Source organism: Atta cephalotes (genome assembly GCF_000143395.1).
Source record: "Atta cephalotes unplaced genomic scaffold scaffold00007, whole genome shotgun sequence".
Lineage (NCBI taxonomy): Eukaryota > Metazoa > Arthropoda > Insecta > Hymenoptera > Formicidae > Atta > Atta cephalotes.
Genome location: NW_012130071.1, coordinates 4,438,751 through 4,466,720, shown reverse-complemented (window position 1 = coordinate 4,466,720; position 27,970 = coordinate 4,438,751). Strand labels below are relative to the sequence as shown.

The 27,970-nt window shown below is 30.5% G+C and overlaps 1 protein-coding gene across 1 annotated transcript in view; it reads right to left on the bottom strand.

Annotated features, from left to right (window-relative positions):
• The window catches only part of LOC105626930, a 55,512-nt gene extending 33,660 nt beyond the window's left edge, over nucleotides 1–21,852 (bottom strand). The window contains exons 1-2 of the mRNA XM_012208221.1: nucleotides 21,641–21,852; nucleotides 12,122–12,219 (exon numbers count right to left, since the gene is read on the bottom strand). Coding sequence (XP_012063611.1) covers nucleotides 12,122–12,219; nucleotides 21,641–21,786 — 244 coding nt within the window. The 5' untranslated portion in view covers nucleotides 21,787–21,852. The remainder of the gene's footprint in view (nucleotides 1–12,121; nucleotides 12,220–21,640) is intronic.
• Nucleotides 21,853–27,970: the final 6,118 nt, after the last annotated feature.

Sequence of the window (27,970 nt, the reverse complement as noted above, 5' to 3'; positions counted from 1 at the left end):
GAGAGAGAGAGAGAGGAGGGGGGGAAGGAAAGAGTGAGTGAGGAATATCAAAGATGGCATCGGTGACAATAATGATGGTTGCGGTGACGATTGAGATGCTGCGGTAGCAGCTACAATTCAATTCGATGTTGGATGCATGTTTGATCGGATGTGTCGATTTGAAGATAAGAACGCTTTTTCTCGTCAAAAATCAATATTCAATTTTATAAAAGAGATAAGATAACTGTTCCTAATAGTGCTTATGAATTAATTATTAAATAAAGTTAATGTAACAAAAAAATTAATATATTTTTTCAAATATTTCTTTTCTTATAATATTTCTTAAAAAATATTAATGTTTTATAATTTTTAATAAAAAAAAAGAAAATATTTTACCCCCATTAGATCCTTTAAGGGGCGATTAACCGACCCTATTAATGTGCTTCTAATTTATGTCTTTCCACATTTGACTCATTTTAATATATAGTTACTAAAACAGACATAACCTAATTGTTTAAGATAATATTGCATAAATTATTATTTTAATTATATTTACAGTTTCAATGCATTCATAACGTAACGTTTTCAACTTTCCAATACAAAGTATTAGTATGTATTAATATAGAAATAAGCAAAAAATTTTGCGATATTATTGGACCCACATAAATTCTTCTAAATTGTGATATTTTTCGAAAAATATTTATTGTACTTTAATAGTTAAAAAATAGAATATTATCCTTGATATACATTAATAATTTAACTTAAAATTAAAAAAATCTTTTCTTATTTATTTGTTAATTTTATTTATGGTTTATTTAAATACAAAGGCACACTAATAAGAACGGGCAAAGTAATGAAGACAGTTCCTCTACATATGACGGTTAGAAAAAAATTCGCAAGTTATATCTCGAGCAACTTTCCTTCAAAATTGAATGTTCGTTTATGCTCGAGTGTATCATTGCCATTATCCGATCTTTCTGACGATTCAAAAAGAACCACGAAATCCTTGAAAATTTCCATCGACACACGTTATCCGTTTAGATCATTGAAAAACTTCAATAATCACAGTGAGTCTTTTTCTACAACGCATAACTATGGAAGCGCAACGACAAAAGCAACGATAGTTGGATAAAATCGGAACATAGCAAACTGAATCGACTATGTCATTTGGCTGTCTCCAGGTATTCGCATTTCGCGAAATACATCCTCTTAAGAGAAAGCAATGGAGAAGACAATAGAAGTTTGAATAAAAGACACTATGCAACGCTATTCAACTTTTATCTATTTTCATTTTATTATACGCGTAATGTCTTTTATATACCTTTAGAGATCTCATTTTAAAATTCGTTAACGCCTTGCTCCGTTTCGTTGCGGTCCATATACCTAACACACGCTGCCGTTATCCCGCGATTATCCTGCTGCGATCTCGCGCACGTTTCTACGGTTAATCCTTGCGGAGCGACGTGAGCAACGCCGTGCTTTTTATATCTCGCAGTAAGCCGACTCGTCTACGCAGTATACGATTAATCTGCTTAAAGTAGAAAGATAAATCAAGAAGGTGAGATAAATGGATGTCGCTAACTGAGAGAAGGTAATAAAAATTACGCGAGAGAAAAGCGGCCCGGCGTGAAGGAAAGGCTGAAATGCGCGCGGATTCGCGGATGACTTTGGCGAACTCTCGATTAAAACTTTTTCCGCGGGAAACAATGCTGAATAAATACCACTCCTAGCATATATTTACCTCGGCAGGATAGTCGCCGGATATATGCGGTCGGTACAGTTCAAAATAATTAAAATAATTCGTTTTGCCATTGAAGGTGATTTTTCTCTGGAGTTTCAATTCTCACTTCCGCTGCCGGTGACTTCCTTCCCTTCGTTGTACTTTCATTAAACGCGTCATTATAATAATAGCTGCAATTTCCGTTCGTAATGGCTGAAAATCTCGTGTCCCTTGAAAATAGAAATTTCATGGATTGGCATACGGGCTGTCAGAATGAAGCTATCGGACCTTGAATAAGTTCATGTAGATTGAAAATGGATGTGAGGGAAGGGTTATAATACTATTGAATGGAGTGGGAAATAATTACTGCGCTTAAGGCACGGCTACATCGTTGCGTCGCATAATAACTGCACTTTCAATTTCGAAAATTAATTTCCCAGTTAAAACATATTCCTCTCTGTTTCGATTTTGAATTTCAAATAGAATTTCTAATACGCTTTTTGAAGAAGTTTTTAAAAAAAAAATATTGTAACAGAGATAAATAGTAATAATAATTATCAAACTCTCTGTTTGGACGTAGATTTACCAGTACAAATTTTTTACCAATACAAATTAACTTTCTGTTGAAAAACAATATTTTCCGAACGTGTATGTTAAAAAATAAGTATACAATTATTGGAACATGGATATAACAAAAAAAAACAACAAATATTTTCTATTGTTAATTATATTTGCTTTCGAGAGCCGCAGGCACACGCACAGCGAATATTCATTACGCAATCTAATTATAATTGCAACTTGGTTAATAATTGCGATCTCGTTAACAAAAGTGGACAAATGTTAAACAACCGGGGAAAGAAAGTGTAAAAGTAATATTTGCCGGAAGATTACTATGAATCATCAACCACAACAGCTTTCTCACAAAATCTCGTTAACCGTGAGCTCTGATCTCCGTGCGTTCTGTGGTGTTAACTCTCGCATTTACATATGCGGTGCAGGAAGCGTAGCGGAAGAAAGACGTCCAGAGAAACGGACGTGCAGTAAATTACGACGAAATCTAAAACGAGAAGACCATGATAAATTAATTAACCGAAGAAATTAGTGAGCATTTTCTCGTACTCTCTAAATCCAAATCTGTGGATAATCACTAATTGAATGTCATCCTTATTGAATAATCAGTGAAATTCAAAGAAAAAAAAAGGAAGATTCAGTGTATAATTAAAATACCGATATTTGCATGTCAGTTATAATATATATTAAATTTATATATTAAAAATTGGTTATGTTAAAGATTTCATGTTTTTGCATTGATTTTTTAGTTGAATAATTGATTTTTTAGTTTAACTGTGAATTCACTGATTGTCAGTGGCATACTTGAAAGTGATATTATTAAGTCACTAATTCAGATTCAGATATTAAGTTTGACGAATTTAATTGTAAGATTTAAAAAAAATTAAGATTAGCTTAATTAAGAAAAATATCTCGATTAAACGTGAATATCTATTCATAAACACAAAATTGCAAGTTACTATTGTAATAATTACTTAACTGTAGCAACATTTTCAAGTTTTGAAATTTATATTTCTTAATAAAATTATTAAGAAATTGACTCTTAAATATTATATTGGGAATACAAATTAGTTCGGTCCGTTTCCTTAAAGATGGTTCCAGCTGTTGTGAATGGTTCATAGTGACAGCTGATTTTGGTAGTTTCAGAGAGGTTAAACATCTGCTAATAATACTCAGTTTATATCGCTTTGAGTTTCATACAAAAACCTTGATTTTTACTGTGAAATGTCGAATTTTATATTAACCAAGCAGCATTTGCGGGAGGTTTTGATTTTCTGCTTTAATTGGAAGAAAAGTGCGGCTGAAGCCCATCGAATGCTTGTCGAAGTTTATGGTAACACTGCTCCAACTGATAAATCATGTAGGAAATGATTTCGACGTTTCAAGGATGGAGATTTTAGCGTTGAAGACAAGCCTCGCTCTGCCAAAAAAATTCGAAGACAAAGAATTAGAAGCATTACTCGAAGAAGATCAGAATCAAACGCAAGAGGAACTTGCAGTATTGGGGGGAGAACTCAACAAGCCATTTCTGTATAATTGAGAGCCATGAGAATGATTCAAAAACAACAGGAAATTGGGTGCCTTATGACCCAGAGACGTTGAAAAGCGATTTTTCACTTGCGAACAGCTGATTCAAAGACAACAGAGAAAAGGTTTTTTGCATCGGATTGTGACTGGAGATGAGAAGTGGATATTCTACGACAACCCTAAGAAGAAAAAATACTACGCTAAGCGGTCAATCGTTGCCATCGACCTCAACATCAACACCACGATCGAACATTCATGGTTCGAAGATCATATATCTGATGGGACCAAAAGGGTCTTGTTTACTATGAGCTGCTGAAATCTGGCGATTCCATTACGGGCGATCGATATCGGCTATAATTGATTCGTTTGAGCTGTGTATTGCGAGAAAAACGGCCGGAATACGAGCAAAGACATATGAAGTTATTCTTCTTCATGACAATGCTCGGTCTCATGTCGCTAAAGTTGTAAAAAAATATATGGAAACGCTCAAATGGGATGTTTTACTCGCCGTATTCTCTGGACATTGCTCCTTCTGATTACTGGTTGTTCCGAAGGATGCAGCACGATTTGGCAAATCACCATTCACTTTCGCAGAAATCGAAAATTGGCTTCAAAATTAGATCGCCTCCAAAGTCATTTTTTCGAGATGGAATTCGAAAATTGCCCGATGGGAAAAAGTAGTAGGCAGCGATAGACAATACTTTAATTGATCTGTTCATTTTGTTTTGAAATAAATGCATTTTTGAACACAAAAAAACGGACTAAATTAATTTGTACTCCCAATAGAAACGAGACATTAGGTGATATATGACTATTTAATCTAAATCAAACCAATTAAATTGATTGTTCATAATTTTCATAAAAATGAACACATTGTAATTAATTTGTTTTTCAATCAAAAAAGACTCAGGCATTAAAAAACATAAAACGATACAAAAAAAATATGTATTTTTATTAATAAAAAAGTTATATTTTATATGAAAATAACTGGACGCATGTTAAAACATTCTTTAAAATTAATTAATTTAAAGATTTCTAACGTAATGAATACCGTTTGTATAAAATTTTGGACAGAAGCATCTTTTTATTTTTATATTAGTAGTCATTTCGAGAATTTTATTAATCTCCCAACAATTATCCTTGAAATTTTGCACATGCGGCAATCGCGGGGAGACATTGCGAGAATGCGCTTCATGCATTAATATAACCTAATTGTCCGAACGTGCGAATAGCTGGAAACGATTGTGCCAATGACTTTGTATAATAGTGTTAATACATGTATGAACACCGCAATTCGCACATATTGCAACTATCTGGCGTCACCGCACAACTTTGACAATCGTTTGTGGCCTGGACTTCAGTTTATCGAGTATATAATACGCGACAGATTGTACTGTCGCTCGGACATCACAGCAGATCCAAATGCAAATCCGCAACGCGTCAGCACGTATAAAGCTGATTCACTAAACCGCACATTAGCAGGCTCCGCGAGCACGAAATTATCAGATTCCTTTTAATTTATGAAATATTCTACCAAAGCTTCTTAAATTAAAACTAAATAATCAATCTAATTAATTATTAATTTGTGGAATATATACTACTCCTTAAATTAAAAATAAATAAGCAATTTTTTTGCTGTTAATAAAAATGTGAGTGGATATTTTTATATAACTTTCGATATAACTTTTTGTATTCTAACTTTTCATCAATATAAACGAATTTAATTTTATAAAAAAGATGAACAAACAAAGTTAAAATATTATAGTCTTAAATTCTGTTTCTAAACTTTAAATATTTTTTTTACTTTTTGTTAAAACTTTGTCGTAAAAAGTTGTGAAAGAGAAAATATCAATGATCTATTTAAATCATCTTATATATATTTTTCTGCGATAATTATTATGTAAAAAATATACTTTCAAATAGATTCAAATTTTTTTTCCCTGCACTTCGATGAAACTCATGAATGGCATCAATTCAATTTATCTGTTCGGTAATGTAAGAATTAAAGCTCCAATTACAAAAGGCATTACTATTCAAGGTGCGGTTGTGCTCTGTGGGATTGTATTATGGTGAGATGGGATTCGTAGTGGCATTTGTTACACGAAGCACAGGCGAATTGTGGAAAACCTATTATGGCCTCGATTCGATGGTGTACATACTTGGTGGTTGCGAACCAAGAGTTCTCAAACTGCAGCATGGAGTGCAATAGCACTTACAATTACAAATACAGTTGAGTCATTTACGTATTATGTGATTTTAATAGACTATAATGCTCCCTCATTGTCTCTTGTGTTACGTAAATTATTCCAATTGGAACATCTACAGAGGAAAATAAACTGTTCTGTCTTCTTCTTAGCTCAAGGTATACAAATTACACACAACTTTACATTTTTAATCGACTAAGAAATATAAATACAGACAAGGAAATGCAGATATAAACAAAGAATGCAGAAAATATAGAAACTTTTTTTTCTATCAGCATTGTATTTATTATCTCGTTTCTTTCCTTAATTTAATTTGTAATTTTCTAAATTTATCAGAAACTTAAAATTAAATAAATAAAATTTTCTTCTTTCGGTATACTTTTCTTCTTTCGATAGCACTTCCATGTTATGTATTTTTAATTAATGTTAATGAATGCAATTAGTCAGCTATTGTTCTCTAATTTCAAAGCAATCAATTGTTACACGATACAATAAGTTCGCTGACCAGAAAACAACCAAGAATAACCGAGAATACGCGAGTCCATATCATTCGAATTAATTCAAATTTACGAGAGTTAATGCGGTGATTACGGTTTACCCAATGTTGCATCCGAAACTCGATTTAATTATATTCACGTATCCCATAAGAAGTTCGTGTGCATTGCAATCGTTTTACTGAAAACTCATATTGTTTTAGTTTTATCATTTATTTGCTGCTTGTTATGAATAATGTCACAATTAAATACGCAAATCTTTGTTGCTAACGAGCGCAAGAATTCGACTTAATGATAAACGCATGATTTTTTTAGAGTATATAATATAATCAGGTTTTCATTCTTGTTAATGAACTACCGATATACAGAATGTTTCTTAAAAAGCGCTCACAAACTATATAGCGGTGTTCCATCTAAAAAAACTAATATGTCTAAAACTTATGAATCGTTTTGCAATAACTACAATAATTTAACAATAATAATAACAGTAATAACAGTAATAACTTTTTTAACGACCAGTTGCGTCGCTTCTGCGAGTTATTAAGACTTAGCTACATTAATGAGAGCACAAATTGGACCGATCGTGCATTAATTTTTTATCTTCCTGCGAACTAAATTTATTTATTGCATTTTCTATCTGCGCGCATATCGTGAAAATTCTATGCATTTAGTGCAGCCAAAGCGATCAATATTGAAATCATACGAAAGGAAATGAGCAATACGTTAGAAATCCCTTCGATAGCTTGGCATTCAAATGTACTCATTGATAAATCAATAGCGATCCTCGATTGATCGCAAGAGTGAAATTTTTTTGCACAAATAGGTACACAGTAAAAATCTATCGATCTGTCGACATATCAAGTAATGAAAGAATTTTGTGCTATAAAATGTGAGCCGCTTTAATCGATTCTGTGTAAAGTAATTAACTTTTTGCATTGATAAAAATTATCAACTATGTCAAAAGTTGATCGAGTGCGATTCCATTGGGAATGGATATTGTTATCATCTGTCATATGCGTAAAAAAATTTAATTTTCCTTGTGTACAACATGAAAAGTGCAAATTACATAACACAGATTATATAACAGTATGATAATATTATAAAATTCAATGCATCAATATTTCCTTAAAATTGTGGAGAATAAAGAATTTCTTATCTAAATGTTTCAAAGAAATAGACCTTTTATTAGAGAAACAAATCCATTAAACTCTTTAAATATAGTATTATAGGCATAGGAGGAATAAGGAGGAAGACCTTGTCTCAACCCCTAAATTTTAACAAGCAACATAAATGATAAAAAACATTTTTAGGACGAAAAGTTATTTGTTTATGAAAGTTCGCTGAAGATTTTCGAAAACTGATTTCAATATAAGTATTATATATTAATAAGTTTTATATGAATATAAATTTTTTTCTCTGATTAAAATTCTAGGTACAACCCATTATCACTCATAAATACGCATATCGCAGCGATAAAAATAAAATTAGAATTTAAACGAGACAATATATAATGACCGCGACATCGTCAAGAGTCAATCATGTTGGATGAAAGAAAAATCGCTGCTGCGATAATAATAACCGCGTGCGATTTTCCGCTCATTCTGCATGTCTGCCGCATCTAATTACTTGACGTATGCGCGAACTGTCACTGAACTCCGCGCGTTTGCATTCAGATCGCACCTTATAACCGTTCGAACAAATTCACGAATTATTCAACACAGCATAGCTCTCTCATTCGTCAATTTCCATGTAATTGACAAATGAGAGCATTTCATGCTGATTTCCTTGAACATTTGGAACTTTTACGCAAAATCATTAAACGCTCACACATTTGTGTTTTGCGCAAATCTGTGCGGTGTAATGAATAATGGAGGAAGGAAAGTAATTTTCGGTAACAAAACGATACAAAACTTTGTATTTTATCAAATTACAATCGCAAACATTCTAAATAAAGGGAAGAGTGATTGTCTTTTATCTTTTCCATGACAATGACAGCTTTTAACTGTAAATTGAAGATTTTCATTATAACATTTAACGTAGATAAATAAACGTTTGAATAAGCGTTCGATTTTGCGAAATAAATGCGAAATAAATAAAATGCACTGTATAAAATATAAACAATCATGTTATATATAAAGACAAATGTCAAAGTTTGATATTTATATATTGATAAAGATCGATGATGCAAAAAAAAACTGTCACTTGTATGCTCTTGGTGTCAGAAAATGTGTGCTGAAATATATCTAATTCTAAGTTTCACTTGCAGCTACAATAAAAAAGAGTAATATAATTTCATTATGATTTATTCAGCACGAATCATTGACCACGATTATATAAAACATTCATACGCGATAAAAGTCGCGCAATAAAAATTGTTATTCTATGAGTAAAGATGCAAATACGAGAGTTTTAATGAACGCATTTAATTCCTTTCCAATTATAGGCAAATCAAATGTAAAAATGGGTTATGATTTTCTTTGTAATGCTGATCCAAATTATCGATATTACATAAAAATCTCCAAATGGACTGAACAGAATGAAAAATCTTTTTACAGAATTAAAATAGACACAAAATTAAGAGGAGATGTAGTGAAGCTTATAGTAATCGAAAAAAGTTAAAAAGTTATTTAATTTTTTTTCGATTTTAGTATAAAGTAATTTTAGTAAAATTACTAATTACTACGATTTTAGTAAAAAATCCACTGCACCACCTTCTAATTTTGCGTCTACTTTAATCCTGTAAAAGAATTTGGTATTTTATGTAATTAATTCAGAGATTTTTATACTACTATAATGTCAATAACTTGGTCACTCCAGCATTTCTTTAAGCAGTTAGATTCTCGTCAAATACGGAAGTGTATCTAAGAGTGTCATGCAGAATGGCTGAAAAATTGCTTGCATGCTATATTATACCATATAAATTGATCGCAATCAAAAATTTGCAAAGATATGCCAGTGTAACAAAAAATTTCATATACGTGTGTGTTTTTATTTATCTAACAATAAGTAAGCAACATATATGTCGTATTTTTTAATGGAACGAGTTTTAAAATCTCTTTGATGACCTTTGTATAAAATTGTTTTTCGAGAAAAGACTGACTGAAAACTATTGAAACAAAGAATGATTATTGTAGTTGGATTACACAAGTAAGTTGCAAACAAGTTTAATCAAATACGCTTAGGCAATAAAACATTATTATTATTATATTTCCGACATCGCGAATTGCACATAACAAAGACGTTGGCACATTAATTACGCTCGTATTAATGTAAAACACGCGTTGCATTGTTTTGTTCATTCTGGAATGTGCCCGTTGAAATACGCTTGTTAAACGATTCAGTGATGCCGTAAATTTCCAATTGCTATGCATAACCATGCGATACATTCGAGAAACAGAACGTATCAAAAATTATAGAATAACATCTCTATAATATTGTTATGTTATCAGATTGTTCCAAATTGAGAGAAATAATATAAATAAAACTAATTTAGAAAACTACAAATATGTAAAATAATATTATCAATAATATAAACATTATTTAAACTACACAATTTATAAAAGAAAACTGCAAGAATTTTTTTTCGCATTTGTAGAATTTCGTTTTTAGCTGATTTTGTATACAAATAAGACATAAATACATAAATTATGAGTTTTTATTCCTTTAATTATTTAAGCAAACCAGTTTTTGTCTTTATTAATAAAATGTAATAAAATGTAATAATTAGTTTCCGATAAATAAGAGGATATCTCTTTAGAAGACCTACGTTAATATCGATGACTTTCTTCTACTATAATTAGCAAGATTATCTTCGCGATAGTTATTTAATATTATCAGCTTTAAGTGCTGGTGAAGCGATATTTCATGTAACATCGAAATTTTGTCGCGGCAAAGAATTTCATTTTTTTTCGGATTTACAATAAGAGACAGAACATAATCAGATTGGGGTGGCTTGTTATAGAAAAATATCTGTTACGCATATTGTACGTGCTTTGAGTGCAACTTGGGAATGGTATCCTTCGGGAATTTGACTGAATGAAAAGACCATTGCTGAAAAGGTGGATGGACGCCGAATGGGTCAAACCTCGGTGAGGAATTGAATTACGTTTCGTTAGAGCCGGCATAATAAAAGGAAGATAATAGCCAGCGGTAAAATGGTACATCAAGCGTAGCTGATATCAGGGATGGTCTGCCTGCAAGTTACAGGCGTATCATTCCAATTTTCCGTTCATCTATTTTTATTTCATATTTCATGTTGATCAATTCGACAAGAGTATTCTAAAAAAAAGTAATTTTTCTTCATTATTTTTATCGAGTTTTATTTTGTATTCCCCTTCTTCTTGTATAACAAAATTAATAAAGCTTCAAAATACATAAATAAAAAATATGAAAAAATAATAATACGAAATGGTATTAATGAATAAAATATAAACGGTTTTATCATTCAGTTTTACACTAAAATGAGAAGCGACTAATTGTTATAATATTTTAAACTGAAATAGCATTGTTTAATTATATAATTTATATAAATCTTGAAATAATAATAATAATAATACAAATGAATTTATTATAAAAGTAGAAAATTATTGAAAAATAGAGTAGCATGATAAAAATATTTTTCTATTTGTAACTTAATTGATTGCAATTTTTACCAACCTAACGAGGCAGTTAACGAGGGTCGAGGATGGCCGAGGTTTTCTCACAATCGACTGTAATTCGAGTTCGATCGCTTATGAGACCATCAGAGAACCCGCCTTTTAAACGGCCTGCACGTTCTGCCTTTCATCTTCACGAGTCTTTCCTTGCTAGATATTACGCTTTTTTGTAGACTCAGCCAGAAAACACGATGCTGCCGGCGATATCAGGCTATTTTTACGTCGCCAGATGATCATAAGACGAACGGAAAAGCGCTCGCGAAAAACAACAGTTATGCGAGCAATAAATCAACAATGTGCTTCGTGTGTGTGATTTACACACAGTTCATTAAATTGCCCATTTTGTTCAGAGAAAGTAAACAAAATTTTCGATTTATCCACATATTTATAATTAAAAAATGATCATATATACGTGCGATAAATATTTGTTACAATAATTAAGATTCATATTACATTGCAATCAAAACAGAGCAGAGAAAAAAACATTTTATTTTATAAACTTTTTAGTTTTCTATTTCCCTTTTATTTCTCCAGCTTCTATTCAATGCGAAGATATAAAAGCAAAATAAAAATAAAAGAAAATAAAATTTGCCTTTGTGCGTGTGTACGCAAGTCCATAAAATACACACACAATAAAGAACACACAATCAATTACTGACATCAAAATTGATCGATGAGAGAAAACAACGGCAACTTAAATTTAATTTACTTAAGCGATCGACGAGAATTGAAATTTATTACGAACGATTTGGCCAGAAGTAGTATCGCTTTAATTTTAATTTCCTGTACGCACGCGTGCGAGAAGATTAAATCGTCAGTAAAGGATACATCATGCGTGAAAGGGTTAATGCACTGGGATAAACAAAGATCGGGTGTATTGCAGTAACCCTAGGATAGTGGGATAAGTGATCGACACATATACACGGATTATCTTGTCGTGTGGATCAGTTATGGTATTTCTGATAGACTTACCATTGATCACGTGTACGTTGACACTTGCTCCCTCCGCCACGGTAGGAACGCAACTGTAGTTTCCGGAGTCACTGAGCTTCGCATGCGTGATCCTCAATCTGCCGCACAAAAGGTAATACAGTTTATCGCTACGTTATATGTGGAACGGGTAAATTACAATGCATATCTGATTTATGTAACTATCATTTATATTAAATCGATCATGATAAATGCAATATAGAGTAACACCACTAGTTGTGGAGCATTCTTAAAAAAAAAATTCATGTTTTTATCTAGAACAATATCAAATAATTAATAAAATATTTAATAATTATAATTGATCATAAAGATTACATTATGAATGATTTTATTCCATTTCATTACCGTTTTAATTTGAATTAAACAAAGTAATGATAATTATCCACAGTTAGACCCTATGTACTAATCGCGGATCAATTCATCAAATGCTTTATCTTTTTTGGTGGCGTTACTATCCCACAAAAATAATAAAAATAATTTGCGCATGCATATCGTAATATATACAGGATGTCTCACAATTATCGAATTTCCTCTTAAGAACGTATTCTTGAGATAATTTTGAAAGGCTATAATAGTTTTCGAATTACACACTATCTTTAATTATAATTCAAAAACTATTGTAATCTCGACATTTTTGTATTAGGATTTTCGTCTTAGAATATTCAAAAGAACTCAGAAATAATAATGGAGGTTCTAAAAGTAAAATGGTTTTTTACTTATAAGCATTCAAAGTTAGTTTATAATTCAAAAAATTATTGTAACCTCGATTTTTTATTAGAATTTTCGTCTTAAAATTATCTCAAGAAAATGTCCTTAAGAAAATTTCAGTAGTTGTGAGAATTTCATTATATAGGTGACTCACCCTGTATAACGAAATTATAATTGATGATCCACATCTAGTTTTAGAGTCTAATTGTTGAATAATGATTTTAACACATTCAAGTTTATTTAAAATTAGTGACAATTAAAAATCAATAATTTAAAAAAAATTGATGGAAATTAAATTTATTTAGCAATAAAAAAACAGTTAAATTACGAATAATAACACCTTTGAATATATACATGTATATTATATTATTTTATATTCTATTTTGATTCTTAAAACAAATAAATCTTTTCAGGATAACATTTGTAAGATTTGACAAGTATTTAAATATTTTTATAATAAATTTACACAATAAAACGATCATTATAAGTAGTGATTAAGTAACACCCGCGGACATATTTAATCTCAATTGAGCAACGTTGATTTTTTTCATGAAATCTTATGCTTTACTTCCTACGATAAAAAGTAATTTTTATGATATTATACTTTGAACGAATTTTTAAAGATACGTTAGTTAATTTCGCAAATTTAATTATATATTATATAGTTAATGACATCAATAAAATGTGTGTTTCTAATAAATTAAATTCAATTGACAAATTTAATTTAAAAGTGCTAAAACAAATGCTAAAGAATATTGTAGGATGTACCATTTAATGAAAAATATTATAATTATTTAAATATAAAAAATGATACGGAATATGTACCTGATTCACATCTAATGGTTTTATCCTAAAATGTAAAATTAAAAAATTTCTCTAAAGACTGCGCTGTTTTTACAGTACAAAAATGCCGCTTTTGAAGAAAACATTTAGTGTCATAAGAGAAATACTACGAAGCTTTACCGTTTTTACACACACTATATATGAATGAATTTGCATTTTATTGTATTAATAATGAATGTTGAGCATTTAAGTAACTAGGTAAAGATTTTTTATTTCATTTTTCTTTTACTGAACAGTTTATCTGCGCATATCGGCTTCATTAAAAATGTGATTTAAATTAAAACTAGAGAGTATTAATTTTAACCAAAAAGGACAAGATACGACGAAAGAAGTGACGTATACGGAGTCAGAAAATTACTACTTGGTCGTTAGGGATGCCATGTATGGAACTAGCTCTTTGAAGCTTACTTTGTGAAGGATTTTCTTTCGTTTCGCTTCGTATGCTATCAAAGAAAAGTCATTTTCCAAGAGATAAAAATATATAAAATTTTCTAGAAAATAAAATACAAATATAAAATACAAACTTAACTAACTAAAATTGATTGACTGATTAACTGTAAATATAAACATTTTTATATATAAATTCGATAAAATTTTTAATAGCGGAATGATATATATTTATATAAAATATACATTTAGTTGAATTAAATGTATTTCTAGAGAATTAATGTGCATAATTATACTATAAATCTATCACATTTTCTTCATTTCATAAATTACTGTTATTTCATAATCTTACTGTAATCATAAAATCTCTCTCTCTCTCTCATTTCACGTTAATATAGAATATTTAAAAGCATTTATAAAATTTTCATCAAGATCGTAATTGCGTTGTGTATATGTTCTACATAATTGTTTTGATGTCATGTACGTTAGCGGCATATAGTTTCAGAATAGTATAAAGTACAGGATCGTATAAAATAACTAATAACACACACTAACTAACAATAAACTAGCGTTAATTTAATAATAATTATCCACGACATTAATAGCGGTAGCGATCCAATTACTTGTTCTCTCTGCATACATATATTTTTGCCAAAGGCAAAATGCATGACGTAAATTTCATAACTTGCACGATCTTCAAATACGATTTAGAGATATTTTTATATTATTAATAAACTGCGCAATATAAAATAAAAATAACATTAAACATTTTTAGTAATAAATGTAATAAATGTACTAAAATTGCACATTTCGAAAACATATTGATTATACGATTACTAAATAATAATTGATAAACAAAATAATAAAAAGATAAGAATTCTAATTACTTACTTAGCTGAAATTTATAATTTTATAAAAATAAACATACTATATCTACAAAATTAAGTATGTAAATAATGATGAAATCATTAAATAATAATTATTTAATTTTAAAACGTCACATTACGAAAATAACAGACTGCAATAAAGGAAAGTCGCCGATATTGACATAGGTCTTTTAAAGTGACATTCCCTTATTTTTCAGAAATTAATTATTGCACTTTATTAATACAAATAAAATCGTGATCAGTTTAGTTAATTAAAGAAGTACAAGCTCATAATTCATATGTGGTTTGTTTTTATACCAAATCAACTAAAAAACGAATTCTACGAATTCTACGAAAATAAAATATTTTTACAATTTTTTTTTGCAAGTTGCGTAGTTTAAATAATAGTAAATATATTATTGATAATATTATGTCATTTTAAATGTTGTAGTTTCCTAAATTAGTTTTATTTATATTATTTTTTCTCTTAGTTTTTCCATAGTACGATTTTAAATTTAAAATTGAGGTGCAGCGTAAACCGCCACACCTGTCTGTAAAACAGACTGTAAGCTTAACTTAATCTTTATAATGTTAATCTTTATAATGTTTATAGTGATAAATAGCTCTACTGGAGCTGAAGGCAATCGTACATATGTGGAAAAACACTTGAAAAACTATCGCGTTACATATTTGCAGAATAGCATAAAGTAAATATGCATATAATTCAATAAAAATGTTTTATAACGAAGTAAAAAGATTCTAGAAAATCTTATATACATTCACTTGTAGGTACTTCATACAGATAATTCTTTAAAAGAAAAAGAATAAGAATAGCATTATTGCTTATTGTGTCAATTTTATAGCTCATTTTGTTAGATGCTCATCTTACGAAAAAATTAATTATTGCAAAATTGCATACAATATTATAAAAACTGCTTATATTATCTGATAGAAGACACTTTTCATTTTGTACTTATGATTTTAAAATTTTATTTTTACCTTTTGTAACAAAAGTGATATGTCGGTATCGGCGACTTTCTTCTACATTCACCCATTTTAATTTTTAAATAAAAATAACATATGACAAAATACTTTTTATCAATCAAAATGCTGCTATTAAGGAGCATAATTAAACAAATGTATGTACTCTGGTAATGAAAAAGATATAAACAATAGAAAAAGCATTGAAAAAGTATTGGAAGGAGAAGCTGGGTATCTAAAGACGGTTAAGAGTTATTAAACTCATCACATATTATAGAATAATAATTTCTATTATTTTATCAGAAAATTTCGTAATTATAAATTTTGAATTTAATTACTTTGTCGTAAAAGTGTCTTCAGATATAAATTTTATAGCTGTGTATCGTAACAGTTATCAATTTCTTTCACTAGAAGATTTACATTACATTCAACCAAATTTCAATCAACTCGTTCAACAGTAATAATCGAGCAAGTTGGAGAGAATTTTTTTCATTCTTTTTCCATTTTGTTTGTTAGACTCGTTACTGTTATGTAACAAATTAGATTGATCGGACCAATAGAAATTGGAACGAGCTCGAATTCTCGTGGTGTATCGCGTGGCGGAAGGCTTTTGCGAGTGCGATGAGAACGCAATTACTCAAATATGAATATGGAATATCGATTTAAACACTCGATACGTAACACTCTAGAAAAGAGACGATTGATGGTGTTATGTTTGGTAACATCTATTAAATATTTAAAAAAATAAAATTATTTTTGATTATATTAATCAAACATTTGGGCAGAATTATTTTATTCAACATTTTATAGTTATTATCAGACTCTTTTTCTCAGTGTACAGAGAGAAAAGTGCAGCCAAACTCGACGCGGAGACATTAATAAACTGTACAATAATTTGTATACTGAGTTGCGTTGCACTAATCGCGAGAGGAATAAATACGTAATTACACGCACGAGCGATAAAGTCGCGGATACGCAAAAGTTAATCAACAATCAGCTAATTTAACGGAAAACTAGCTGGAAAACTGGTTCGAATATGGCTCCAAATGATTCTATCAAGAGGGAATTCTCTCGCGATTCTTTGTTAATCGAATAAAAAACTACTCAAAAGTTTTCACATTTTTATCGTTTCTAGTTCAATAATTATCTTTGTTAAATTTTCAATTTAAACATACCGGGGAAGAAAGAATTGTGGAGATTTAACTTAACGCGTCTTTCTCAATGAACGCGAAAGAAGAGGTAGATATAAAAGTTTGAGAAAAGTTTTAATTAATATCATCAGTATACAAATTGCCGATTACAAATATTAATAATTGTTATCTTTCATTAATTATTCTCATTAGTGTATTTCTATATTCATATTCTAATATTCATATTGTTTATAATTATCGTTTTTAGATAAGCAGCAACACATAGTTTTGCCAGGTACGTAAGATATACGAAGAAAACAGAGATATCTGTTACACGATATATAACGTCACGTGAAGAAGCGCACCCAATAGATTATCGATTATTCATTTACTTCCCGTATTTCAGTAGTTAGCTTCATCGCGCAATATAATGCATCGCACTCGTGGGACCAATAACCACCGCTTAAGGCTACGGTAACGCTATTCCACGTGCGGTTACCGCAATTCCGTGAACTGGATGTACCACGAAATAATTATTACGATGCCAGTAGATGGTATGACGACGAGCCATAACGGTGGACTCGATGTAGTTCGAGAGTAATGAAAATGTATAGCAACGCTGGATTAAGCTCCTCGACAGAGAACTACCATCTTCATGGTAGAAGGAAAGATAATCTCGATACGACGGAATAAAACGTTATCCGGTTACATGTTAATATTATCGAGAGCACCAAAGATTTATGCGCGTGCATGGAAATTCAGGATTAAAACCAGTGCCAGGATTGAAAATCAGGTTCGTAGATTAACTCCTCGCGTTAATGTGGAATTTGAATATCTCTTTATGAATGTGAATAATATATTTATTCTGGAAACATTCTGGGAATATTATTGTCGGATAATATAATGTTCATATAAACTCCTCATGCATTTCATTCTATTCGTAAATTTAAATTTGACACGAATTAAAAAGGAACGCGAATTTATAGAGAAAGTATTCATTTAAAAGAATTTAACAGAAGACTGCAGATATTTTTTTTTATGTTTAACCTTATTTGCAGAATGTTGATTAAACGAACATTTTTTTAACTATACTGTGAAAAATTGTTTACATAATAAATGTTTTTCAAAACCTTATATAATTTTAAATTAAATAATTTTATTCTTCGTATACTTTGACCTTCAAAATGAAAAAAAAATTCAATTATATTAAGTTTAAAAACATATGTATATTAATTTAAAGTAGGTATAGATCCGCGAATATCAGTTATTTCATTATCAGAAATTTTGGAGTAAATACCATTAGATTAGGATTAAATGTATCTAATTTTAACAAACATATCGCGTATGAAAATGTAAGTACCACCAATCATGTAACATCAACGTTACATTATCATTATGGGAACGTTTCGCTCGCTGTACTTTCGGACAGTTCCATCGAATTTACCGTAAGCGGACGTTTGCATGACGGAAGTTGCGGACCGACAGCTGCGCGACAATTAATTCGCTTCTTGAGTTGCGGCCCCGTAAATTTGCCCGCGCGATGTGTAACGGCGTCGTCGTGACAATCGTCAATCACGTCCAAAAACGGACGCGCGACGTCGCGCGGTGGACACAACGGCGACGATAGTGACGGCGGCGCAATATTCGGACCGACATAAGCGACCTGGCTGAACAGCCAGGTCGCCCGAAATGCGGGGCATGTCCGATGCGTCTTCACGGTGCGCGGGCCACGTGACAAAAGACCCTGTTGTCTCGGATCTGCCTGGGACAATTAGAATAATCAGATGTCATGTGACGCCGTTAGCGTCGCGATGTCTATCCTCTCCTGGTTTCAAATAATATCAATAGAATACTTTTATCTTGAATTCTGAATAGAGAAATGAGACGTAAACAATTACATAAGTGGCTGTTTTTTCCTATTTCCAAACTTTTATTAATATGTGCAGTTCATGTTTGTATTTTAAAATGCATTTTTTTGTATGTCTGTATACGAAAAGAACGGTTTTGCCAAAATATCTAAAGATTTATGCCTAAATTCTAAGCAGAATCGTAAGGATTGTAACATATTCTTGCAAAACTTGTAAGAATTTTTATATGCTTACTTTATACAATATTTTTACAGATAGCTTCTTACTAGCCGTAAAATTTACGAGAAATCGTAGATATTTATGAATAATCATACGATACATACGTATAAAATTAGAATAGATCAATCATAAGTTCTTAAAAGTTTTACGAGAACACGTTATGGATCTTACGATTCTATTTAGAATTGACCCATTAATTACAGATACACAGATTTGAAAATAATTTTGTTGGACTAAATAATTAGGTATGTAGGTTGTTCAAACTGATTAAAATGTCAAAACTTTGCAGCATTGCTCATCATGTTTGAGTTTCTTTTATAATTATTTTGATTTATTTTAATTATTTTCCAATAAAATTATTATTTTCAGATCTGCAACTACGTACATTTTTTTAGAGCAGCAAAATTTTTTCTGCAAGTGTAAAAATCTTGAAATATTTTTTTTATATTCAAAAGTAAGAAAAATGTGCACAGTAGGAAGATGATTCTTTATGCAACATATTTAAATCTTATTTTAAATATTAAATATTAAATTGTAAATATTACATTTTAAATGAGCGAGTATGGCATGGCAGATAGCGCAATGGTCTATCATGTCAGATAAGTTCTAGGTAGTTCGATCCTGGTGGAAACCAAAATATTTACGCTCATGTCTTCTCCCGGAAAAGGTCAACTTCTCGAGAGTATTCTCGCCTACAGAAAACATTTATCGCAAAATTCACTATTTAGAATCGGTATTAAAATTGTAGGACCCACACATTTATGGCAATTGAATAATCAGCGCGCGTATATACCATAAGTATATAGTAAGAGAGATGTAACACAGAGATCTAACATAAAAAGAAGAAAAAAAAGAAGAAATTTTAAATATTAAATTTCGTCGTATATCTACATTGCTATTTTATGTTAAATAATTATATAACATTAGTAATATCTATAAATGTTTTAAAAATTACAAGAAGATTTGAATTTACAGCAATATTGAATTAACATTCATATTATATACAGCGCATAAACGAATACATTTTAATGGATAGAATAAAATTTCTGTCATCATTGTTACCAACGAATGCTTTGACGGTATACGTATCGCATATTTTTAAGGTAGTTACAGTCCTGTGAAGTCATGGGTATCTCGAAATAAATTAATTTGAGCGTGGGATCAGTTTTTCAAAGAGCCACGACGACGTGTAGGACCGGCGGGACAACCACCCCAGCACGCCATTATTTCTCATTATTTCCCCTGGGCGTGGGAGGGGATAAGCGGAAGACCATTTATTTATTTTGCCGGCAGCTCGAAAAAGATATGGTTACAGCGGGTGCGATGAAATATTATACATGCGACGCTTCAATGAAAGGATTGTCGAGAAAAAAAAATACTTTGACGAGGAACGACTGAAACCAATCGCGCTTGACGAATATTGACCGCGCTTGATAAAGCCGTAAGAAAAAAGTGACTGAACTGAATGTGATTGATATTACATTTTAATACTTCATGACGTTTTTCAACTGTTCGTCGGTCGAGCTTATTTTAACGCGGAGTAAGTGCGTTATCGCGTTGCAAGTCCTTGGCTGAACAATTTTACAAAATTGCGACGTGCATATCGTTCAGGGCGTAACACCCGCCTGGTCGCGTTGTAGAATCCAGCTTTTAAAACGCACCAGTGATGCTGTGACAAAAATTGAAATATTTAAACTGCGTTAAAATATGACGGCCGCAAATATATGGAACGTGTGATCCTTATTTTTTATTTATTCGATGTATCCGCCTGACTGGAGTCGGTGTAAAAAATTAAATAGCACTTTGTATAACAATATCACATGGGTGCACACGTTTATGAAAGTTTCCTCTGTGCGGAAGTGGTGACACTGAAATGTGCGACAAGCATGACGAGCTTTTTTTCTATTTTGTTCAGCGTGCAAACAAGTTACGAATTAATTAAGTTTTTGATATTTAAAATAGAAATAATTGAATACACTGTCGCGAGAGAGATACACAATCGTATATACGAGATTTATTTATGAATTGATTGATCATATCGACAAATTTTTGTCTGCTTTTTTTTCTGTAGTACAGCATATATTTTTCTCTATTTCGCAAAGCGAAATTTTATTATATTCTAAATTTCTTGCAGTGAAATCTCACTCTCCAAGAGAGTGAAAATGCAATCCTTTAAAGAAAGTGAAAATATTTCTTGAAAAAAACAACATGACAATTTTTACTCCTTTTAGACTAAAATCTCACTTTTTTTTGGAGTGAGATTTCACTCTTTTGAAATAAAAATTCATTTTAAAAAGAGTGGAAAGTGTCTCTTTTTCAAGAAGTGAAATATTTTCACTTTTGTTTCAAGGACATTGATTACATTTTCACTTTTTTGGAGTAAGATTTCTCACTGTAAGAAATTTAGAGTGTAATTATTGTAATTAAAAATGATAGTTTCCAATCAAGTTAAGTATAATAATTCTTTAGAAAATAAATTGCTTAATCATTCATTCTTACTTCGACGTGAGGGCATCACTCCATTCCGTCTCGACGGTTATACGAGGCTCCATTTCGATGTCGTTTTCTGATCGCGATGATGTCACCACCGCCTGACTTCCTCGATACCAAGCTACCGTTCCCAGATCGTGGGGACCTTGCGACATGACACACGTCAACGTCAAAAGACTTCCGGTCTTCACGTAGATGTCAGCCTGGCCGAGTATTCTGGCTCGCGCTTCTGCAACAGAAAGCAATTTTGAGTTCAACAATGATGTGATCGGAGTTCCAAGAGTATCAAGTAACTTAAATATCGATTAAAGATCGCTCAAGAAGGATCACGAAGTTTAAGAACATATTTGCACGTATCTGTGTATACGCGCTTGATAAAACATCGTCATATCTGCTTCTCGAAAAATACGCGATTATCCATCACGAGAGATTTTGTGATCACGAAGTGTAAATGTAATTTTACAGGATATGGCGAGACACAAACACATAAAACAGCAGCATGCGGGAAAAATAAATCGGCGAGAGACAGTTTTAATCATCGTTCGTTTACGCGAGTTTACACGTGTTGCGTCGAACTGCTCGATAAAGCTATCTCACGATGTAATAAAAGGTGTGTGATTAAGTTGAAAAAAATTGATAACGAACCACAGACATTGATAACAACCACAGATACAGCGTTATTGCTGGTGCAACGGTGTCCGATTAAAAGCATCGATAATTGATAAAACGACAAATTATTTACAAGCGGTTTTATAATAGTTGCATTAAAAAAATATTTTTTTTAATTACATATTAGAAATATTCATAAGAATACAATGTATTCAACGTATATTTATAACTGCAAAAAATAAATAGTAGTTATTCTTTTTATGAGCAAGTTTTAATAATTTGGCAGTATTTTAGCAGTATCTTCGTAGTTTCCTGTGATTTTAGCATCATAAAATTGCATATTATTTAATTCTTTACATAGTTGGAAAATTTGTATTAAATTTAACACATTTCATGTGTCTCAAACGGTTCATTTAAATTTTTGTGTTACTTTTTAATTAACAAAAACAAAATGAAAATGTCAGAAAATAATATCATGTAAACAATAATTAATATAAAAATATGACACAATTTGCTACAAATTGTGGAAGCATATTTTTTTTTCAGTAAAATTAGTAATTATAGTATATTAAATTAACATGTATTTTATTCATTTATCTCAGGATTTCAATGTTTCAAAATATATTATTTTTATATCATTTAATCTTGGCTAAATTACATTATTTTGAAGCTAAGAAATATTGAATACCAATTTAATACAAAGTTTTAACAAGGACTTGATCGGTTTTGACACAAATATAAAATGTTTTTGTGCTGTGTATCTTTTTATTATAAATTAATATATACATTTTTTAATTCATAATAAATTACTTTTAATAGTAAATATCGATTTGCGATTGCATCGATGCATCATCTGCATAAAGAGACGCTCTAAAAAAACGTCGACGGTGCACCTCGATGATGTTCGATCGATAAGTCACACAGCACACCTTTCATCGGGAGAATTCTCCTCGTCACGGTTAGCCGTTCGGATTTTATATCACATTGCGATGACCGGGCGCATTCTTGCGGAGCTGTCATTCCGAGTCATAGAACCATGTGTCGATTCTATCGCAAGAGGTAAAATGGATGTGTCGAATTTGAAAAAGATGCGTAGCTTGGCCTTGCAAAGCGATAAAAAGGACATTCGTAGGCATATCATCTATATGACCAACTTTCGTACCAACGTCACAATACTATTTCTGAAACGCTGATATCAAGCAAGCGGTCGACACATAATTTTGTACGGTTAATGAATTATAAATGTAGTCAGTATGACACAATTAATCACGCAATATAATATTTAATCAAACGCAATATAATATTTACATAATCGGTTTATCATAATTTAATAAGCCTTGATTTATGTCCGTAATATTATATGGAAACAAATTTTTATTATAAGTACTTTTTCATCAAATATTTTACTAAGTAGAAATTTTACTAAACTTTCATAAAAAATTTTATTACTTAAAGAAATAATTATATGATTGTCAATTTGATGTATGAGGGAAATTTGTCAATTATCGAAAATTTCTGCAAAGGAAGTTCATCAAGGAAATTCTTGCAATATTGCTTCCTGTTGCTATATTAGATATCATTGATGCTATATCATGCAAGTTGATGTTTCGAATATGCTCAAAATTAGAAAAGGTTAGTAAATCTTTACAACTTTTTTTTTATATTGACATTACTAAAAAAAGTGCACTTTTTTTCTCTTCTTAATTATAATCCAATTTTATATTTTTAAAATGGAACTGTGCAAATACAGACAAAAATAAATATTTTATCGTATAATATTATCCTTGTATTTAATTTAGGCTAATATATTAGGAATTTTATTAGCACTTTTTAAAATTAAAAAATATTTATTTGAAGAGCACATTAAATAATAATTAAATAAATTGAAAACCGATCTTCTTCACGAATGGAGCTTATATCTTAATAAGAAACTACATTTCACATTCTACGGATCGTATGAGTCATGCTTAAAGCGATAGCTTTTCCATGTCGTCCACGTCTTACCGAAAAGTCTTTTACGAGGTTTCGATGAGGTCTGACCAAGTTTTACTGAAAGATCGCCGTTTGTGATGCAAAAGATGCGCTGACCGTATTCTGACAGGTCGTTTTTTTTCCACCTCGAAAGGCCATTACCTTTACATTACGCTGTATTGGAGATTAGTTTCTTTGTGACCCGGCGGCATATCTATCTCTCGTTTCCTACTGTCTCCTACATGGTGTTTACGCTGTTCTAAATCGATAGTCTACGATGGTATTTTGTACGGAGCAAGGAGGAAACGATTGTATTTCTTCGAAGTTTTTGTACGCAACACGCAAACTTAAATTTACCGTTAATTCATCGTCATATTTCATGAGTAATACAAGTCAGTTTTCAATTTTCTCTTCCTTATAGAAAGAAATTTACGTACAATAGCAGAAAAAAATTTTTCATTTAAAATTATTTTTATTCATACATTTATTCATACATTTCATATATGAATTTCTTGCTAATTAATTAATATAATTTTTATATTAAATTTAAGTTTTTTTCTCGTTAAAATTTTACATGTATAATATATTGAATAATCAATTTTTTTAATATAGAACATAATATTATACTTAAATTTAATAACATAATATTATACTTAAACAGCCAAATTTTGTGTGATATTATTTATAATCTTAAAATTATCGAATAATCAAATTGAATTCAATTAGATTCGAAGAAATTCTGAAGATCCAAATGCATCAGATATTTACAAATGTTTAATTTTTATTAAAAAATACAACATCAAAGTTAAGAAATATAAAAATTAAGAAATAAAGATACTTCCTTTTTCTTTTGCTGCTTTTTTATTAATTAATTTTATACAATGCAAATGAAATGACACATATAATTATTACCTCTTTACCATACAAATGCATTAATTTAATATCATTGTTATCGTAAACGAGAGCACAAATTGCGCGAAGTAATTATCCTGGCAAGTACGCCGGCCAACGATGATACGTAACTGAACTGAGAATTATTCGCGTAATCTACATCATCGTAATGTTGCGCAAACTGGAATCGATTATTTGCCACGTTGAACTTCCATTAGCGCCAGCCGGCTGTGTTTATGTATCTGACAGTTGTAACGCAGGTGCAATTAGGTACACATTGAAGCAACAGTAACTTTTTAGGTTTCTGTTTCGTTAAAATTATCTTATTACTCGATAGATGAAAAGTCAGTCAAAAAACAAAATAACATGAGAAATAATCTCTGAACAAAATTACAGATATTATTATTTTTGCTAACATTTTTATTCCAATTAAACAATTAAAATTCTGAAAGCAGGGATTATCCGGATTATTTTTACAGAATATTCTCAAAGTAATAAAGTAATCGGATTCCACAATTGCTAAGAAAACACTGATTACAAGAAAGCATCTCTATATTTCCAATTAAGAGCTAGTTACTAACGCATGATGCTACTTTTATGTAATTATTATCAAACTTCATTAACCGCATTTTCGTTATAACTAATATTATTGCACAGAGATATGCAATACCGCGCCTCTCTCCAAGATTACGAATTTCACGATCTTCGTTGTAGCTTTGTCTCCAGGTTGTTCATGCGCGTGCTTGCTATTCACCAGTATAAGGAGAAATTGTGTCGGGTCTGAGTGCTAGTATAGCAGTAGAGAACAGATTCCAATTTACAGCGCGTAGGAACAAGGAGCTCTTAGATGCAGCTAATCCGATGTACGAAACGGCGTACACGGATGTATCAACCGTTTAAGCTGCTTAACGTCAAAGTGACTTGAGATGCTTGCAAGTAGTAAGTTCAAGTGGGTGTAACTTGTTTTATTGTGTGACACATGTTATTCAGACTGTTGTAAATGATACACTGACGTTAGATGAAGAAAGAAATTTACGTACAATAGCAGAAAAAAATTTTTCATTTAAAATTATTTTTATTCATACATTTATTCATACATTTCATATATGAATTTCTTGCTAATTAATTAATATAATTTTTATATTAAATTTAAGTTTTTTTCTCGTTAAAATTTTCTAAAAATAATCCGGATAATCCCTACTTTCAGAATTTTAATTGTTTAATTGGAATAAAAATGTTAGCAAAGTAATAATATCTGTAATTTTGTTCAGAGATTATTCCTTATGTTATTTTGTTTTTTGACTGACTTTTCATCCATCGGGTAATAAGATAATTTTAAACGTATAATGAACGTAATAATGAACGTTTAGCGTTATAGAAATACCGACATGTCTTAGCAGAATATTGCAGTAATAATCAACAGTATTTTCTCGATGTTTCTATTGTTTCAAGTTCATCATAAGAAATTGACGGCTACTTCAAATTTCTTTTTACAGAAAATTGATCCTAGGATTGACGCAATTTTTTTAGAAATAACAATATTACACACTCGATTTGATATCGATTTTTAAAATATATTAAAATAATACAAATGCGACGGTCATTCTTCTACTATCTAAGAGATATACGTGCTATAAGAGATTCACATATCGAAAGAGGTTGGCAAATGTTGATCTAGTCGGATACGCAATGCCGGAAGTATATCTGGTGAATCGACTTATCACTTTGAGACGGCAGGTTCTTGGTACATTTATTTTATTCTTCACGAAATCCTCGTATGGTGAACCAATAAACCGGTAAAGTTCCGTTCAGGCGAGCCGAATCGCGCGAGGCAGATTGAGTTCTCAATATATGTATCTGTCGCGCTGTAGCTCGAATTCGTTTCGAACTCGGTTAAAGTCGCACACAACCGATAGACAAGTTTTCTTGGACATTGTTAAAGTTAGAAACATAATAAATCCGGCTGATCTCTGATATAAAATGTTTTTTCAGTTGTCAGGAATACACAGTGGCCGAAATCAACGGTATTTTCTCATTGAATCGACAAAGATGAAGCAATAAAAATAATCCAATAATATAAACATTTTTGTTTGCATAATTGTGCAGATATTACTATTTATTATTATCATCATTATCATCATTATATTTTATAATTATCATTATTCATTAATATCGTTTACTATTATTAATAAAAATCGTGTACCGAACGTTGATGGTTTCTAATAAAATTATTTGCTTTATAAATAAATAATTTTATTGTAAATTTTCAATAAAATTTTCATATAAATTAATTTTCAATTATTCTTTTAATCACTTCAATAAGATTTTTAATGAATGTTAATAATAATAATTATTATTTCATGTATTTAACTTGTTGATTAACATTTATATGTGAAATAAATAAATAAATCAAATCTTATACGATATATATACATACGATATATATACAATTAACGCATAAATGAGACTAAAAACATTTTGAGGAAATTATACGCAAATAATTTTTACAAGTTAAAATTTTATTATATTTTTTATTATTTCTTTATTATAATTCATTAGAAATGCTGTTATTTTTACTTATGTGTTAATTTCTCATGTCTATAAAAATAATACAAGTCCTTTTAAATAGCAATAGCATAGAGAGAAATTAATATAGGAAAAATATACTCATACATATATGTATGTATCAGATTTAATTTTTATTTTGTAATTATTGTTTTATATTAAGATTATTAAAAATATTTTTTGTGAGTCAAAAAATATTTGCTTTTTCGTTATGAAAAATATAAAAAATGAAATTATTCACTTAAAACGATTTGTATATATATATATATATATACACATATATATATATATATATATATATGT